The sequence below is a fragment of the Arachis hypogaea genome, chromosome 10, assembly GCF_003086295.3.
Source record: "Arachis hypogaea cultivar Tifrunner chromosome 10, arahy.Tifrunner.gnm2.J5K5, whole genome shotgun sequence".
Lineage (NCBI taxonomy): Eukaryota > Viridiplantae > Streptophyta > Magnoliopsida > Fabales > Fabaceae > Arachis > Arachis hypogaea.
This window is the reverse complement of record NC_092045.1, coordinates 109,425,613-109,446,343: the sequence shown is the minus strand read 5'-3', so window position 1 is coordinate 109,446,343 and position 20,731 is coordinate 109,425,613. Positions and strand designations below refer to the sequence as shown.

The following is a 20,731-nucleotide window of genomic DNA, read 5'->3' as shown; positions in this document are numbered from 1 at the left end:
TTTTCCAACTTAGTAAATTAAATACTAATTCACTATAAATTTAAGTTCTATTTAAAAATTTGTTGGCTAATAAATTACTACATGTATAAGACAATATTTAAACTCGATACTTACTTAAACATACTGATAAATTAACTATTAAATCATGATAATTTTTTGTCACTCTTTGATATTTAATTAGTTGTAGTAATATTGTCATTTTCCTTTTCTTTTGTTTTTATTTGTGTCATGAATAATTTAATATCTATTTTTTTACCTATGATCAAGGTATTAAAATTTTAATTTAAATCAAATCTCCCAATATTACAGTATTAAAAGTCATTCGATTCTACTCATTTTAAATTATAAACTTTACTATTTAGATTATATTATAATTTATTTAATATTTTATGTGTGTCTAATTTACTCTCTTAATTTTATGTAAAATATCGATTTTCACTCTCTTACACGTGATACATGAGTTAGGCTCATTCTGGTATAATGTAGCTAAATAAAAGTCAAATTCGCTTAATTTAATAAAAAAAAGCACTATCAACACCTTATATTGAGAAAAAAAATCTCACATTTTTATACCAACTTTTGCAGTGTGAGCAATTTTGCACAAAAGTATTTGGAAGACAAAAATTTTTAGCCCAAAACAGTTAAAAGTTTTTAATTTTGACGTCGTTTATATTATTTACAGACATTATTATATCGTTTAATTTGGAAAAGTATAGATAGAATAATGGATATATCGGATGTTCAATTCACTAGATGTGCGGATTGTTATCCTAATATTAAGATTTAGATAGGTATTTTGAGTGTAATATATTTTTACTTTATTAGATCAATTTTAGAATTCCATATTCATATTGTTCACAAAACATTGTTTACCTAGCAAAATTTGGTCTATATGGAACATTAATTGTTCTAATTGGATAAATATCAATACGATAATTATCTTGAAGACAAACGGATCAATATCATTTAATTGTCATTAATAATATTTTATTTCTCTTTTAAAATCATCATAAGTTTATTTCCTATAGGGTATATAATTATATTTGCGTTAATAGTAATTGGTTCGAGATAATATATATCTAAAATTAAACTAGATGTGAATCTGAACGTGAAGTTCAGAATCTTTTAAATGAAGGTTTATTTTAATTTGTTTATCAAAATAATGAATTGTTCGGTATCCTTGTTTAGACCATAGTAAAATATTTGTAAAACACTGTTATCTAAATTAGTAAAATTTTAAGAAGGTTTAAATGAATTAAAATTGAAAAATATTTGAATTTAATAAAATATTTATAGTAGGAGATGATAATTTAGCATCAATTTTAAATTTCTCCACTAGTAAATAATAATGGTGGATAATTTCTTTTTTATAATTAGTATTTGGGAAGTTACTCTATGTTAAAAAAAATAATGAACTGTTGATAGCATCGAAAGTAACGGATGGTAAGAATTTACTTGCCATGCAAGTCAGATCAGATATGAATTGTGGCACTGTCTTAAATAGTTGTAGTTTTGTGACGGATCTTTTTAGATTTAGACAACCTCAAACCCCATTAAAAATGATGGACAAGCTTTTTTAGACTATATATATATGACTTTAGTTACTGAACCATTGTATGAACATTAATAAATGCATATCCCATATTTATTGTATATCTTAATTTTATTTTATAGTATATAATTTGCTCACTCTTTATGTTTTTTACAAAATAATTTTTAACACAAATATTTTCAAAGAGCATAGAACTTTCTTTTTTAATTTAATGAAGAAAATTTTTCTTTATCTCAATTTTGTAAGTGTTTAATTTCTATTCACCGTAAAATATTTTTTCCTAGTATTGCCTTTATTTTTTATTTTATATTTTTTAATTTGTTTCTTTTTTTATCATAAAAATTTAATTTTAATGTACTGTCATGTAAAACAGCTTAACTTTACACGTGCATTCAATCACGCACATAATATAACATCATAAAAAACAATTACTATTTTTATTGATCGCGTAAATAGTTATCTAAAAAAATGGATATAATTTTATGATTGTGTAAAATATTTTATATTATTAATGCATCAAAATTAAACTCTTTATTACGATGCTTGTTAAGTACATATCAACCATTTCATTATTTTTTTTCTATTTTATAACATTAGAATTTGATAATCTAAATTGAAATTTGTTTCACAATTTTTTTATATTTCATATTCTATTTTATATTTATAACAATTAGAATAGTATGTAAAAATATGAGTTGTATAGTAAAATTTGTAAAAATATTTTAACTTTAACATCCAATTTCACATACATAATATTTATAATTTCATACATATAATATCCATAGTTAATAAATTTTTACAATTAACATTATCCAATTTCAAGCTATATATTTTTAAATTATCTCACATGTGTGCTAATAGATCATGTTTTAAAATTATTTGAGTATTTTTCTTTTATATTTATGTATATATATTTATTTTAATTTGATCAGTTAATAATTATATTTACACTACAACAAAATAGAGAAGCGGCAGCGATTTTTTCAGTGGTTAGCGGCGGTGTGCAAAGCGCGGTTAGGTCAACCGTCGGCACAGTAGGGGCGACTATTTTGAAGAACTGCTAGAATAACCGCCGTAAGAGACACTCGGCAAATCGTGGCGGTTTTGAACCGCAACTATGTGCTTGAAGCAGGAGGCGCAGATCTTTGGCGGCGGTTTAGGCAACCGTCGCAAAACACGATTTGAAAGTTTACATTGGACAATCATGGCGGTTTTGAACCGCCACAAAAAAACTAACAAAAATTAAAGCTGATTTTCGTCACGTTTTGTAACCGTCGCAATACCTGTATCATGTTTTTTTTAAATAAACAAATTTATATATAAACTGTAACAGCCCAAACCACCCGCTAGCATGATATTGTCCGCTTTGGCGTACAAGGCCTCACGGTTTTGCCTTTGACAATATCGTGCTAGCGGGTGGTCTGGATTGTTACAGATGATATCAGAGCCAGAACCCGGATCGATGTGCCAGCGAGGGCGCTGGGCTCCCTTATGGGGTGGATTGTAAGGCCCACATCGGTTGGAGAGGGGAACGAAGCATGCCTTATAAGGGTGTGGATACCTCTCCCTAGCATGACGCATTTTGACGAGTGAGTGTGGGGGGCTTTGGCTAGCATCCTATCATTAAAGGCAAAACCGTGAGTCCTTGTGCGCCAAAGCGGACAATATCGTGCTAGCGGGTGGTCTGAGCTATTACAGATAGTATCAGAGCCAGAACCCGGATCGATATGCCAGCGAGGGCGCTGGGCTCCCTTAGGGGGTAGATTGTAAGGCCCACATCGGTTGGAGAGGGAACGAAGCATGCCTTATAAAGGTGTGGATATCTCTCCCTAGCATGACGCGTTTTGACGAGTGAGTGTGGGGGGTTTCGGCTAGTATCCCTATCGTCAAAGGCAAAACCGTGAAGCCTTGTACGCCAAAGCGGAAAATATCGTGCTAGCGGGTGGTCTGGGCTGTTACAGATGGTATCAGAGCCAGAACCCGGATCGATGTGCCAGCGAGGGCGCTGGACTCCCTTAGGGGGGTGGATTGTAAGGCCCACATCGGTTGGAGATGGGAACGAAGCATGCCTTATAAGGGTGTGGATATCTCTCCTTAGCATGACGCGTTTTGACGAGTGAGTGGGGGGACTTTGGCTAACATCTCTATCGTCAAAGTCAAAACCATAAAACTTTGTGTGCCAAAACGGACAATATCGTGCTAGTGGGTGGTCTGGGCTGTTACATAAACTATTTCCTAATGCTTTGATACTAATATATATATCATTAAAATCTACACCTCAAAATAAAGTAGAAAAATCTACCAAAATAATATGAACATTGCATTTCAAAAATATAATATATATTTAATAAGTCTTACATAATCATAAATCCAATACAATAATGGTTTAACAACTATATATTACATAATATCTAAATTCAAATAACACAATCCTAAAATTGAATTAGAAAAAAAAATTATTTCTAATATTTAACTATACTAAAATCCTAAAATAAGCAATCACTTTAATCATAAAAATATTTAGTCATTTCAATTATAAAAATTTACAATCACTTCATGGAATAGTAGAAGATGACTTTGTCTTCATTAGTAATTGTAACATGTCAAATTTTTGAAATTAAATAATTAATTATTTATGAGTCATTATATGTATTGAGATTTTATTTTTGAAAAAATTATTTTTATTAAAAATAATTAAATAAAATTTTATAATTATTAAAGTTTATTATTCTATTAATTTAAGTTATTTAATTTATTAAAAATTATTTTGATAAACAAAAATTAAATTGATTATTATTATGATACTACTTCTTCTTTGGCCGAAGCCTTTAGGAAGCAAAGAAAGAAAATAAAAAACGTAGCATGATGCATGTATATGTATATATGTATAATCATGACATCTCATAAGCTTTTAAAAAATCATTCCTCATCAATCAACCTTTAGTTATTATTATTCATTCAATACCACCGAAACCAAGAAAGAACCAAGAGAGAGAGAACGTGAAAACATGAATACCTCCATAGAACCGTGACCTTCAAGCTTTGATTTTTTAGGATCAGTAATTTTAATAAAAAATTTAATCCAATAAAAATATTCGTATCCTTTTTTAATGAATAATTATTATATTTTAAAAATAGTTAAACTTTAAATTTAATAAATTGTATAAAACAAGTGAGATATTAGGCTCCAACATAGAGAAAAATCTTGAAACTAAATTTAAAAAGATATTTTATTATCTATGTAAATTTTTAATATTTTAGTATTTTTCTCAATTGTTGCAGAATACTGATTTTAGGATATTTCATTTTTCATTTATTTGAATTACAAAATATTCTGAGATTGTTTCATCTTACACTCTCCAAAAGAAAAATTTAGATTCTCAAAGATGTTAGTGGAATAATAGAACCATCAAAATAAAAAATTAATTCTCATTTATTTCAGTTACATTTGATGAGTATAATAAGGGCAATTTATCCTTAGTTTCTGAACAGTAATTTTATTTTTGAAAAACTGATATTTAAATCCTTGCACATTTTTTTCTGGAAAAACTACATTGCTTTCTAACACTTGCAGGCAAACTTGACTGTGACTTAAGAATTGTTCCTGTTTTATTATGATTTCTTTGATTTTTTTTCCTATGTAATTAGTTACTACCTCTAATGTATCTAAATATTATTTTTTCCGATTTGTTAACAAAAGGGCATTTGCAGAATAATTTTCTCTAAGCCTTCTCTTTCTCAGTGCAAATTTATTGCCCTTTTTTGTTTTTTACTGTTTATATTTTTTATATTTTAGTTTTTTTTATTCTTTTTTTTCTCTTCAATTTGTTTCTCATGCCAACATTTATTTTCCTCTTCTTTGTCAAGTATAAAATGAATAAAATTTCTAATCTAAATTTTAAATTGAAAAAACAATCATTTCTCTTTGCTTCAAAACAAATTTATTTAATTTTTTCTGTTGTCTGTAAAATTATAAGTGCTATTTGATTGTTGATATTATGTTTTGTAATTTAATTAAATTTTACTGTAATGTCAGAGATTTAGGTTAAATCATGAAGTGTAAATATTTCTAAAAGTTAAAAATTTAATAGAATTTAAATTCTACTTACAATTTTTAAGATGAAATTTAAGCTATACTCTTAAAAATATTAAGAAAAAGAAATATATGCAAAGCAACACGTACGTATGTGTGAGTGAGTGAGGTTTACAAATCACAAAGACAATTTGTAATGATAGTGGAATTATGAGAATAAAAATTGCATGGTCGGCAATGGCATCTTTTGTAGCCTAAGGAAAAAAAAAGGGACCCCAGTCAGGTATGTGTGTGTATGCGCGCGCTTTTGTGTTTGGAATAAACAAATAATAAAGACAATCTGCAAACTAGAATTTCTTTTATATATCAGGTTCATGTGAATGGATTGAGTGTCATGAACAATTTCCCTTTTCTGAAGTTCGTATAGATAGGACTTGAGAATCAGAATTAGTTTTCTTTCTTTTTATATTTTTTTTTTCATCAAAATGATCTATGTTGTAACTTAGTAACCAGATTTAGTTTGTTCTTTAAGGATTTATTGTTGTAACTTAGTAACCAGCAAATTTTTTACTATTTGATATAATACATGAACGTATATTCAAATTTGTGTTTATGTATTATTCTGAAATAAGTTTGAGTGCTAGAAAAGTTATTTTCTAAGGTGTTTACTCTGATTAAATTTCTTAATAAGTGTCGTTGAGTTAGATCCTTCTTAATTAAGTATGAACTTTCATTGACAGGTTGTGATTGCACTGATGATACAGTTTGGGTGTAAGACTGCAACCCTGGCCGCTTGATTCTAAAATCACCTCTTTGAAAGCTCATACGTCATTTATATGGTATCCCAATGATGAGTGTAACACCTTTACTATCAGAAGTAACGTTTCTGGCTGTGCTACTCTAATAGCAAGAAGTATTACGACTATTTTACATACTAAATATTAAAATAGGAGTCTGTGACTCGATATTGTATCGCTAATTTCTTTGAAAACCGAAAATAAATACTTTATCTTAAGAAAAATGCAAGAAGACTTAGATTCATATACAAGACTTCTTACATAATAACTCATAATATAATATACATATAGAACATACAATTCCTATATATCCCTCTTACAAATTTGTAATAACAAAGATGAGGGAAGAAAATAATCTAATTAACACAGCAGTATATAAATCAAACAAAGTATAACTCTTCTTAATGCCTCTTCATCTGGTTCTTGAAAATGTAAAGCTGTAGGGGGTGAGAACCTAACCACACGGTCTCACCACGGAGTTTCAAAGTTGTCATATGAAGATATCTAATAAGAAATCTGTTTTCAAGCTCAGTGATTATCATTGCCTTATGAATCTTTTAAAAACCAATAGGTAATCGTTCAAAACTTTTTTGAAGAAACAATGTTTAATCTTTCAGAAATCCAAAATCTTTCTTTTCTTATAAGAAAATTTCAATCAGAAACCAACCACGCAATCAAACAACACAATCATTAATTCAGCACCAAATTTCATTCTCAAAGGTAGCACACTAGGACAAACACAGGCAACACAGACAAGGAAAGCACAAGTAGGTAGCAGTTACAGCAAATAGTTCAAGTAGCAATTAAGAACAGTTTAGCAATTAGGCAAACCAAAACAAGTTCAAACCCAAGCAAAGCATATAAATGCATATGATGCATGCCTGTCTTATGGCTGATAAGGCTCATCTGTCGGTTATCCAGCCAACCCGACAAGTTTGAATTGTCCTTAGACTGTCCCCCGACGTGCATCCTCAAGAGTCTATGCATAGCTTTTTCTCAAATAATCAATATTGCTCAATGGGGGTAACATTCCCGAGAATTTATATAGTGCCCGATTACACTTACGTCGTAGGGTCAACAGAGAATGAAGTTTTCAACCTGGTACACGTGGTGGCAAGCCATAGTACTTTATCCAGGGAACCTCGTATCTCAGATAATTCAATTTCATAAGCCATATAAATAATTCATTCAACATTCATTAATGTTCAAGTCATTCTCAACATCATCATCATTCATCAATCCATATCTCATTTCCAAATTCATTCAAAATCATGTTTCAAAGAAAATCCTCATCGTCTTTCTTTCCATTCCGTTCACTAACAATTCTCATTCTAAAACATAACTCTTCCTTTGATAATTGAAGAAATCTTAAATCATATAATACTTAAAATTAAACTTTTAAAATAACTACTTCAAATGAAATTTCTAATTTTATAAAGTTTCGACAGCATCTCTTCAAAAACTCAGATTCTGCCACCCTTTTCGGGTCCCATCCAAATATTTCTCAAACATTTTCTTAACCATCTTCAAATCTTAATCATTTTCCAAAATTCAACCAATTCTAATATCAAATTATTCAAAGCAAATCAATGCCAATAATAAATCTCTTTTTAAAATCAAACTAGCTCAAATACTAAATCACTTATAAAGTCAGACTAACTCAAAATTAAACCGTTTCTAAAATTAATTCATTTTTCATATATCAAATAATTTCCAAAGCCATTTCGTTTACATTCTCAAAAATAGCTTCAAAACTAAGAAAGCCATTTTTCATAATAATCAACTAAATAACCTTTCAAACTAATTCCTTTTCAGCAATCACAAACTACTCAAGCAATCAATCATTCAGTCCAGCAAACAACCACATTTATAAGACAATCATAATCACAGTCATATATTTCTCACATTAATATCTATTTATAACAACTCTGTAATGTAAAATAGATTTTAAGAAAAACCCTACCTCGAAAGTTGAACCCATAAACAAAAGGCGTCACAAGAATCATTCCTCTCCGCCCGAAATAAACTGCAGCTTCAATCGCAGGTCTGCTCACTTCCGCAATAGCAGAAACAGTTTTAATTGCAACAGGCAATCCCGACAACTCAATCCTACAACATAAATATCGCGAAAACCTTAATAACACATAACAGAAAACTAACAGCGAGGGTTCGCAATAAGATATACCTATAGTAAGAGCAAAATGGAACAGCCGCCATCCCGAGCTGACCCGACGGCAGCTCCGACAACGGCCAGAAACTCCAATGGTCCAACAGCAACCTTAACTTTGATATAAAATCATCGGAACTCAATCCTACAATACCAACAGCTCAGAGCCTCTAATAACTTATATTGGAATATTGATTTCAAAAGTTCTAGAAGTAAAACGCTTACCAAGAAGGCAAAGGCGACAAACCCACTTATTCCAAATTAACAGCAACAGTAGCAATGGCATTAGAACTAGCAGTAGTAACAGCAGCAACATCAACACCGAACAGTAACAGTTTATTCATGAAAAGCAGCAAATCCTAACAAAACAGGGGCGGGACAGAAGGAGTAGTGGTGGTTCTCCGGCGACTAGAAGCACGACCACCACCACGGCAGCACCTTGAGGAGCGGCGGGCATGGCAGCAAGAACGGAGATGGATCTGACGGTGATGGGGCTCCACGGCAGTTCAGCAGCAACGACAACTCCACACGCGATGAAGACAGCGATGGTGGCGCGACGGTTGTGCCTTCTTCTCACGCGGTTCTCCTCGGCGCTCGCGTAAACGGCGACGCGACGCGACGGCGGTCCTGAGCGGCGCGGCGGCTCCCTCGTGACACTCTCCTTCTCTCTCATATCTCCTCTCTCCTCTGTCAGCAGCGGTGGCGACGGTGGCAGTGACACCCACCGTGCCGCCTCACTATTCTCCACCCTCTCCTTCCTTCCTCGGTCCCCTTTCCTTCTTCCCCTTTCTTTCTTTTTGTTTCTTATTTTTTTGAAGTTGTTGCTGTGTGTGTAAAGAAGAGTGTAGTGTGTTGTGTGTGTTGTGCTCAGTGAGGAGAGTGGCGGCAGGTGTACGTGAGGTGAGTGTGTGGTTAGAATTACGATTAGGGATAGTTTAGTAATTTTGAATAAAATTAGGGGTAATAGAATAATTGAAAATCTATTTTAATCCAACAATAATATTTATAAAAATACTATCTAATTATCAAATTACGATTTATTTTCGAATTAATACTCAAATACAAGAATTAAAGATAATATAATTAATTTTCTTTATTCATAAAAATTAATGTATCAAATTATAAAAATATCAATTATTTAGATTAAATCATATAAAATTCTTATTATCTTATAACTACCAACTTTATAATTTAAATATAGAGAATAATTCAATAATTATAAAATTAGACAAAATTCTAATTTAAATAGTCAAATCCCATTATTTTCGAATTTCCAAAATTTTAAATCATAAATAAAAAAATAATCCATAGGCATAGAGTTTCGATAAAAACCTTAATTTATTTTAAGTTCAATTAATTATTTTTAATTATTTTTAATAAAAATAATTTCTAAAATTAAAATCATAAATAAATATATAATTTAAAATTAATTTTAAATAAAACTTTTCAAAAATTTTGGATCTTACAATGAGAATGTTACTAGTAGTACGTTGCTGGAGGCGGTGCTCCTATTACAGTCATGGCAGAAAAGAAATTAGAAGGAGAGGATGGCAAGGCAATGATAAAATCAGTTTCGCGTGAACATAAAAAAATATTTTGAATTTGTTCGTTTGTTTTATTTTGTTTTTGAGTTGTTGATTTTTATTTTGCTTTTGTGAATTGTGCAATTGATTGATTTTTTTTTATTGAAACCTTTTATTTAGTTTATGTTAATGATTTGAAGTGTACATATTGAGTTTCAGCATGATTAGCAAAGTCATGGCTTGATCATAAGCTTATAACTAAGAAGTTGTTTTTGGCTTAGAGCATGTTATTAGATTATTGTTTATTTGTTTGCAAACTTAAACTATGAACCAAATTAATCCTAAGTTGTTAATTGAAAAATTTATTTAAACTGCATAAATTAATAATGGGTCAATACACCCAATATGAAATAATACATATAATCCATGTATGTAATCATATGATAGAATCATGGGAAATTATAATTGTATATTATCGATTATATTCATTGTCAAATTTTATGAAAGTTTATAAAATCTGATAATCTATTTTCAGGATGTTCATAAAAAAATTAACTTAAATAAGTCTTGTATGTGCATAGCACGGATTATTATCAAGTAATTAATTATTTATAAGTTATTATATTTGTTGAGATTTTATTTTAAAAAAAATTATTTTTAAGAAAAATAATTAAATAAAATTTTATAATTATTAAAATTTATTATTCTATTAACTTGAATTATTTATTAAAAATTATTTTGATAAAAAAAATAAATTGATTATTATTATGATACTACTTCTTCTTTGGCCGAAGCCTTTAGGAAGCAAAAGAAAGAAAATAAAAAACGTAGCATGATGCATGTATATGTATATATATGTATAATCATGACATCTCATAAGCTTTTAAAAAATCATTCCTCATCAATCAACCTTTAGTTATTATTATTCATTCAATACCACCGAAACTAAGAAAGAACCAAGAGAGAGAGAACGTGAAAACATGGATACTTCCATAGGTCATTAAAATTTGTGATATTTAGCCATTAATTACATTATATTTGTTTGAGAGGAAAATAGAAAGAAAAAAAAAAGAAGAAATAAAAATGGAAAGAAAATAATTATTTTTTTTTATTTAGTTGAGAAGGAAAATTAGAGAAAAAAAATGAATGGAAAAAAACTGGTGGGATCTATCAATTTTTTTTTCTCTAACATTGGAAAGAAAATGGAGAGAATCTCTACTTCTAATACTACCCCTTCACTTTTTTAATATATTTTATAATATAGGAATAAAATTATCTTTTTATAATATTTTTTTCTTTTTATTTTTCTTCCATCCAAACACATCTAAAGAAAATAAAAATCCACTCAATTTCTTTCATTTCCTTTCTTTCCTTTCTATTTCCTTCCTCTTTATTTCTTTCCATCCAACCAAACATAGCCTTAGTCATCATCAATATTTTTAATGGTATGAGATGACATTTAATGGTGTATGATTAATCATTTTTCTTTTGATGGTTAAGTGTTGGCCAAATTTCAATAAAAGTGTTGCCCCCTAGACTTTCTCAAAATCTAATCCAATAAAAGTATTCGTATCCTCTTCCTCCAATGAATAATTGTTATATTTTAAAAATAGTTAAACTTTAAATTTAATAAATTGTATAAAACAAAAATTACCATACGTATTTTTATTTAAAATTTTTTTGTATATTATATCTTATGCAGGACAAAATATATATACTAGTATCATCTTAAATCCAATCTATGGCTTCAAAAAATATGACTACCTCCACCTTTATATCACTCACACTTATCTTATCATCATGCATCATACCGTTAGTATCAGATGCAAAGCAAAGCATAAATATCGGTCACAGGGTAACAGTGGAATTAATCAACAGCATAGAAGTGGATCTCACAATTCATTGCAAATCTAAAGACGATGACTTGGGGTTTCACACAGTCCCCCCTAACAAGTCCTATCAATTTGGATTTAAACCAAGTATTATTCGTTTCATTACAACACTATTCTTTTGCAGTTTTGATTGGCCAGGAGAAAAATACAACAATCACCATTTAAATGTTTATGAAGAAAATCGAGATGCTTGTACTTTTTGTTCATGGAAAATATATCGTGACGGTGGAAAGATGCTGAATCCACAAACCGGAAAGTATGAACTTAATTACACTTGGAATTGAATGGTCATTAACCATTATGAACACATATATACCTAGCAGGTTCAAAGCTTTGAATTGGGGACTTTTTCCCTTTACTTGTATATATTAAATCCAATAAAAATCAAAGCTTTTTCTTTTGGTTATTTTTTTTCCGGTATTCTTTAATTCAGTAAATCAAATACTAATTTACTGTACGTTTAAGTTATATTTAAAAGTTTGTTAGTCAATAAATTACTATATGCACAAGATAGTATTTAAAATTTTGAATCAAATACTTACTTAAACATATAATAAATTAACTACTTGATGAATCTAAATCGATAATTTTTTTGTCATTTTTTATGTTTAATTAGTTGTAGTAATATTGTCATTTTTTTCTTTTGTTTTTATTTGTGTCATGAATAATTTAATATCCATTTTTTTAACCTATAATCAAAGTATTAATATTTTGATTTAAATCAAATCTCTCAATATTACAGTATTGAAAAGACATTTTATTCTACTTATTTTAGATTATAAATTTTACTATTTAGATTATATTATAATTAATTTAATATTTTATGTGTGTCTAATTTACTCTCTTAAATTTATGTAAAATATCGATTTTTACTCTCTTACACGTGATACATGAGTTAGACTCATTCTGGCATAATGTAGCTAAATAAAAGTCGAATCTGCTTAATTTAATCAAGAAAAGGCACTATCAACATTTTAGGTTGGGAAAAAAATCTCACATTTTTATACCAATTTTTGCAGTGTGAGCAATTTTGCACAGAAATATTTGGAAGACCAATTTTTAGCCCAACAGTTAAAAGTTTTTAATTTTGACGTCGTTTATATTACTTACAGACATTATTATATCGTTTGATTTGAAAAAATATAAGTAGACAATGAAAATACTAAATAATATGAATAATAGATATATCGGATGTTCAATTCATTAGGTGTGCGATAGATATCCTAATATTAAAATTTATATGTATATTTTGAGTTATAGTATATTTTTATTTTATTAGACCAATTTTAGAACCTATTATTCATATTGTTCATAAAAATTTACCTAACAAAATCCGATGTATATACAACATTAATCATTTTAATTGGATGAATATCAATACGATAATTATCTTGAAGACAAACGGATCAATATCATTTAATTGTCATTAATAATATTTTATTTCTCTTTTAAAATCATCATAAGTTTATTTCCTATTGGGTATATAATTATATTTACATTAATAGTAATAGTTTTGAGATAATTTCTGAAATTAAAGAAGATGTGAATCTAAAAATGAAGTTCAGAATCTTTTAGATAAAGGTTTATTTTAATTTGTTTATCGAAATAATGGATTGTTCGGTGTCCTCGTTTAGACGATAGTAAAATATTTGTAAAAAACTGTTATTTAAATTAGTAAAATTTTAAGTAGGTTTAAATGAATTAAGATTGAAAAATGTTTGAATTTGATAGAATATTTATAGTGGGAGATGATAATATTTATTTAGTCATCGATTTTAAATTTCTCCACTAGTAAATAGTAGAATTTTTTTTAAATATTATATTATTAAGGTTAAAATTTTTCATGATAAACCAAACTGTGTATTAAACAATACTATATGATTATGTACAAAATGTCAATGACACTTTGTGTTTTATCAAATAAAATAATATTTTTTAATAAAACGTCAATAATATTTTATGTTTTAATAATTAAAATAATATTTTTTATTACAAAATATTATATTATTACCACAATTTTATAGAACATTAAAATAATAAAATATTTTTGTATTTCATATTAAAATTATTCATATATAAAAATTTTAGTCATAAATTGTAATGGTGGATAATTTCTTTTTTATAATTGAAATAAATGATAAATTGTTGATAGCATCGAAAGTAGCGGATGGTAAGAACTTACTTGCCATGCACGTCAGATCAAATATGAATTGTGACACTCGTGTCTTGAGTAGGTTGAATAGCTTAACCAATATAATTTTGTGACAGATCTTTTTAGAATTAGACAACCTCAAACCCCATTAAAGATGATGGATTAGCTTTCTTAGACTATATGTATGCCTTTAGTTATTGAACCATTGTATGAACATTAATAAAAGCATATCACATATTTATTGTATATCTTAATTTTATTTTATAGTATATAATTTGCTCACTTTTTATGTTTTTTACAAAATAATATTTAACACTAATATTTTCAAACAGCATAGAGCTTTCTTTTTTGATGAAGAAATTTTTTATTTATCTCAATTTTGTAAGTGTTCAATTTCTATTCAGGGTAAAATATTTTTTTTGAGTATTGCCTTTGTTTTTTTATTTTATATTTTTTAATTTATTTCTTTTTTTATCATAAAAATTTAATTTTAATGTACAGTCGTGTAAAACAGCTTAGTTTTACACGTGCATTCAATCACGCACGTAATGTGACATCATAAAAAATAATTACTATTTTCATTAACCGCGTAAATAATTATCTAAAAAAATGGATATAATTGCATGACTGTGTAAAATATTTTATATTTTTAGTATATTAAAATTAAACTCTTTATTACATTGCTTGTTAAGTACATATCAACCATTTCATTAATTTTTTTTCTATTTTATAACATTAGAATTTGATAATCTAAATTGAAATTTGTTTCATAAATTTTTTATATTTCATATTCTATTTTATATTTATAATTAGATTAGTATGTAAAAATATGAGTTGTATAGTAAAATTTGTAAAAATATTTTAACTTTAATATCCAATTTCACATACATAATATCTATAATTTCATACATATAATATCTATAGTTAATAGTTTTTACAATTAACATTATCCAATTTCAAGCTATATATTTTTAAATTATCTCACATGTGCGCTAATAGATCAATTAATAATTATATTTACACTACAACAAAATAGAGAAGCGACGGCAGTTTTTTGGGTGGTTAGTGTAACACCCTAACTATCAAAAGTCACGCTTCCGACTGCGCCACTCTGATAGCTCGGATATTACGACGACTCTTATATTATTTAATACTAAAATATGAGCCTGTTTAAAACTTAACCGAATTTTTCGAAAACATACACTCATATTTACAATATAAGTTACAATACTCATCGGAAATACATATATACATATACATATATATTAATTTACAAGCATCTCAAATCAAGATCATATCCCTCTTACAAGGGTTGCAAAGTTAAAGGTGAGTGAAACATAAATACTAAAATAATACAGAACAGTCGTCTAACAGAAAAGAAATAAGCTTTTCTGAACTTCATCGTCCGTAACCTGAAAAGAAAGATCTGTAAGGGAGTGAGAACATCATCCTCGATAAGGTTCTCACTGTAGGGTTACAGAATTACTATAATAGGATACGCGAGATAAAATCATTACAGTGATTAATAACTGCCTTATGCATCTTTTCAAAAGCAACGGTTTACTATAAGAGAAAAATTTGAAATTTTTTTTGAAAGGGGAAATGTTCTTTTCTTGGAAATTCAAAAACCTTTCAAAAAGGTTTATCTATATTGATCCAAATTAGTTTTTCATACTTTTCCAAACCAGAAACATCAACCAACATGGCCTCCGGCCCACCTCATGATCAACCACGGCCCTAGACCCAAATAGTCCAAACAACAACCAATCACCACGGTCCAACAGAATTTCAGTCACAAACAGAAATAGGAAAGTTCAAGCACAAACAAACAATTACTTCAAGTAGAATATTTAGCAGTTAACCACAACTAATCACAAAGGCAAACCAAGTACAATATGCACACTCAAACAATGTCACATAGATGCATATGATAAATGCCTATCCTAGTGGCTGATGATATCATCTGTCGGTTATAAAGCCAACCCGACAAGTCCTAGTAGCTAACCATTGGACTGTCCCTCTGTCGTGCATCCCCAACTCGAGTTATTCACAAACATAATCATAATTCACATCCAACACCCTCACTGGTGTATATTCACGGGCACGACCTCATCCGGAACTTTCACAGTGTCCGGCCATACTTACGACATAGGGTTAGCAGAGTATTGAGTCTCAACCTGGAGCACGTGGTGGCTAGCCACTACTTCTACCCAGGAAAACTCGTGTCTCAGATAATTGGAAGTGCAACAACCACAATATCAATAACTCAGCATATGTGCATTTATTCTCAACTATAAATCAACATTTATCTCAGCCATCCGGCTTAAATTCATGATTCATAGTCAGTCATCCAGCTCATAACATATTCCGCAATCAACCATAATTCATTATCATACACAACCATTCCGGCTCATAACAAAATAGCACTTCCACCATCCAACGTCATCAAATTCATAAAATCATCATTCAAGTCATAAATCACTTTTCTCAATTCACTTCGCTTTGAAATTGAAATTAATTCTTTCCATCCTTAACTTTAAAAACTATATTTCTCAAATCACTTCTAACTCATAAGCCATCTTTTTCAGGGGAAGTCTCTTCTTTCAAAACCAGCCACATCTTCATAACATCCTTTTAAAATTTCCAAACGATTCAACAACTAGGCCAAATAAAAATCTCTTTTGAAAGATCCAAAAATCAGTCATCCCAAAACTGAATTTGATCATAGAAATTTCTCAACAGAGCCTCAAGACTTTAGGGAAGGACAACCTATCTCAATTTCTTAAGGTATTCGTTGCAACTCTTAAAGTCATAGATTCTTGGTTTAAGTAAATAGAAACAGAATTTATTACAAAATCGAATCGTATAAAGTCACAAGTCCCAACCTAATCCAAAACCAATTCACTTGAAACGAAGCCAATCCATTTAAATCAAAACCACTTTCCGGTTCCTTCTTAAAACCAATTTCCTGACTCCTTCCAAAATGTCACAAACGTAATTATTCAGTCAAAAGTCCAATTTCCTTTAAAAACATTAAAAATTTCTCTGAACGAAATCCTTAAGCCTAATTAAAAGCATAAGCCCTTTTTATATTAAAAATCAATATTAGAACATAATACTTTCTTTCAGTGATTCAAAATGGTATAATCATTCTTTTCTAAATAAATCGAACTCAAGACATATAGTTTACTTAAATAAATTAAACTCGAAAACATAACTATTTTCTTAATTAATTAAATAATACAATTTCTCAAATCCAAACCTTTCTAAATAACTTTACAAACAAAGTCTAAGATTTTTATAAAAATTTCGGCCCCCTAAAACTTAGACTTTGCCACCCGGTTTGGGTCCCAACCAAACCATTTCACAATCCTTTTCAACGGTCCAAAATCCGAAATCAGTTCAAAAGCAATCTAAATTTAACAGTCATCTCATTTTCATATCTCAAGGAAATCGTTTCAAAATAAAGTCATTATCAACCAATTAAACTCATTTCCAAAACTTTAAAGAAACAGTTCAACAACAATCCATTTATCAAAACCAACAATAATCCAATTAAACATATAATCATATTCATCCAAGCCAGTCAGGTAATACATAAGACTTATACAATCACTAAAAAGTATATAATTCTCACAACAGTATCCATTTATAACAATTCCAAAATAAAAATGGCTTTTTAGAAAAACACCTACCTCTATGCAAAACCATAGCCCAAACGCCTCACAGAGTTCTTTTTGTCTCAATCCAAAATCACCGGCAATCAAAACCACGGCTCTGCTTGCTCTCTCTCAAAAGCAGAAATAGCTACAAATGGCACAAATACTAACTGAATTAACAAAAGGAAGCAGTCGTAACTCCAAATCGACCTGGCAGCGGCTTCATCAATAACCTCAAGCGACAGCGGCAATGTAAAACCCCGATGACGGTGATAGTAACAACCACGCAGCGTCAAAAATCTTTCTGGAATTCCGCAAGAACAGAAACCAGATTTAAAACCCTTACCGGCAGTGCTTTTTCTGGCGACGGCAGTGGCATTTTTCGGTGGCGGCAGAGGAACGGTTCCTCCTCTGTGCGTTACCCTTCTCACATGTCTAGTCCTCCTTCTCTGGCCCACCCTCTCTCCAGCGATAGTGGTTCTCCGGCGACGACACCAGCCACAACAGGGACGGCGGCGGTGAGACCCTAAGCGCGGCTCACGCACTCCTCCCCGTCGCGTTCATCTCTTCTTCCTTAGCTCTGCTCACGAACAGAGTAGACCCATGGTGTGATGATGGCACGGCGACGCGGGCAACGTGAGCTCACAGCAGCAGCAGCCAGGCACGATGGCGACGGTGCAAGACAGTGTCCCTTCCTCCTCTTCTCTCGCGGTAGCTCTAACGACGGTGACAGCAGCGCCGTCCTCCACCCCGTGCGTGCTCTCTCTGTTCGTGGATCTCCAAGGACGGCGACGACGACGCGGCCACATGAAACGGCGACGCCTCCCTCCGCAGACCCCCTCTCTCTCTCTCTCTCCATCGCATCTCTCTTCAGCTGGCAGCGATGAAAACGGACGGCACGGGTGACGGGATCGGCGACGATCAGCTCGCAGCGGCTGCGTCGCTCTCTTCCCCTCCCTTCCTCGATTGCAGACCTCTTCTTCTCCTTCCTTTCTGCTTTTTTTTTCTTTCTAATTTTCTGTTTCTGCAACTTTTCGTTGAAGGAAGAGAAAGGGGTAGGGTGCGGTTGAGTGTGGTGAGGGAGGTTAGGGTTAGGAATTGGGGAAATTAGAGTTTATGTAAAATTAAGTTTAAGGATAGTTTTGTAATTTCAAATAAAAATAGGGATCATATAGTAATTATAAATAAATTTTAATCCAATAATAATAATGTATAAAAATACTACTTGTTCATTAATTTTACAAATTATTTTTAATAAAATGCTCAAATCCAATAATTAGAGATAATATAATTAATTTTTTTATTTTTCAAAACAGTAGTATTAATATTTTAAAATATTAATTATTTAGTCCAAATCATATAAAATTTTTATTATTTCATGACTACCAACTCTATCATTTAAATATAAAAAATAATCCAATAATTATAAAATTGGATAATAATCTTAATTTATTTCAAATTCAATTAATCAAAACTTGTTTTAATTATCTTTAATAAAATAATTTCTGAAATTAAGACTATAAGTAACTATATGATTTGAGACTTGATTATAATAAGACTTTTCAAAAGTTTTGAGTCTTACAGTTAGTGGCAGTTTAAATCGCCGCTATGTTTGGGTCGCAGCGGTGTCCAAAGCGCAGTCAGGTCAACGGCACAGTAGGCGGTGGCTGTTTTGAAGAACCGCTAGAATAACCGCCGTAAGAGACACTCGGCAAATCGCGGCGGTTTTGAACCGCAACTATGTGCTTGAAGCAGGAATTCAAATAAGTCTTACATAATCATAAATCCAACAGAATAACTATTTCACAACTATATTTACATAATATATAAATTCAAATAACACAATCCTAAAATTGAATTAGAAAATAGTTTTACTTCTAATATTTAAGGGTAAAAAAAACATATTTAAGCCAGGCTGAGAAATTTTTTACGCAAATCAGCCAAATGAAAATTTTTTCAACATTCAACCAATGATCATTTTAATGTAATTTGAATCAATATTATTCGAACTACGTTTGCACCTAATTCGAAACAACATGGTTCGAATTAAAAACATTAAAAATTGCATGTAATTCGAAATAATAAGGTTTGAATTATGCATGCTTAAATCGAATCTAGTCAATTCGAACTACTAGAAAAAATGAGATAAACATAATTCGAACTAGCTCGATTCGAATTAGTAAGAAACATGAAGCAAGCCTTAATTTGAATTGACTTGATTCGAATTATGTATATATTGTGCGAATTAGGTTGTTTCGAATTAGTGTGTACCAGACCTCTATATATATGTGATGAACGTGAGTTACCCTCATTACAGAGGGGTCATATGGCTGGTGAGGACAGTTTTATAGTGTTGGTTCACCACAGAGGATCGATTAAGAGGAAAACTCATTCCGGTGTCAAGTTCACCGATAAGGATCCTCTCTGTATTATCGTGAGTGCTACGACGAGCTTTGATGACCTTGTTAGCTCTGTACTGCTGAAACTTGGTCTGGATGATGGGAAAAGGGTTAAGAAGTTTTTCTATCGCATTCCAATCACGGTGCTCCAAGATACTGTGAAGTATGATTATTTCACGATCGGGAGTGATGAGGACTTGCAGGTCATGTTTCATTGTCGCCGGCAGTTTTCCAAAGTGAGGACACCAGAGCTGTTGGCAAAATTGGTTGATGTGGTGTCCAGCTCGGGGGTTCGAACCGGAATACCAACACTTTAGCGACGGTTGCTGGTTCTAGCTCCAAACCTGCCGTTGCATCTTCCTCAGTTCCTGCGTACAAGCCACCCGCCCAGCCAGTTGCCTCCCCTTCGTTCACTGTTGATCTCAACGGCAGTGTTGGCGATGAGGTTGGAACAAGGAAACTTTTATGTACATCTGTACAATGTGCTGCACCGGCTGGGGCTGGAGATGGATTGTTTGATGATTCAGAGGACGATGATGTCGAGCCGGATATGATTG

General features: G+C 30.7%; 1 protein-coding gene and 1 long non-coding RNA gene across 3 annotated transcripts; both read right to left on the bottom strand.

Annotated features, from left to right (window-relative positions):
• Positions 1–6,564: 6,564 nt before the first annotated feature.
• On the bottom strand, positions 6,565–9,433 carry LOC112716456 (uncharacterized). Of its 2 annotated transcripts, none has more exons than XM_025768367.3 (4): positions 8,775–9,433; positions 8,568–8,694; positions 8,346–8,491; positions 6,565–7,480 (listed from the first exon to the last, which is right to left on the bottom strand). In XM_025768367.3, the coding sequence occupies exons 1-4, from the start codon at positions 8,863–8,865 to the stop codon at positions 7,476–7,478; spliced, it is 369 nt and encodes a 122-aa protein (XP_025624152.1). In that variant the 5' UTR covers positions 8,866–9,433; the 3' UTR covers positions 6,565–7,475. The 2 variants fall into 2 exon arrangements, with proteins under 2 accessions (XP_025624152.1, XP_025624151.2); XM_025768366.3 differs by having other exon boundaries at positions 6,565–6,898; positions 8,775–9,418.
• A 5,917-nt stretch (positions 9,434–15,350) lies between these two features.
• On the bottom strand, positions 15,351–18,895 carry LOC112716455 (uncharacterized). Its single transcript, XR_003160360.3, has 2 exons — positions 17,812–18,895; positions 15,351–15,542 (listed from the first exon to the last, which is right to left on the bottom strand). It is a non-coding gene; the product is annotated as an uncharacterized lncRNA (long non-coding RNA).
• Between the last annotated feature and the right edge of the window lie 1,836 nt (positions 18,896–20,731).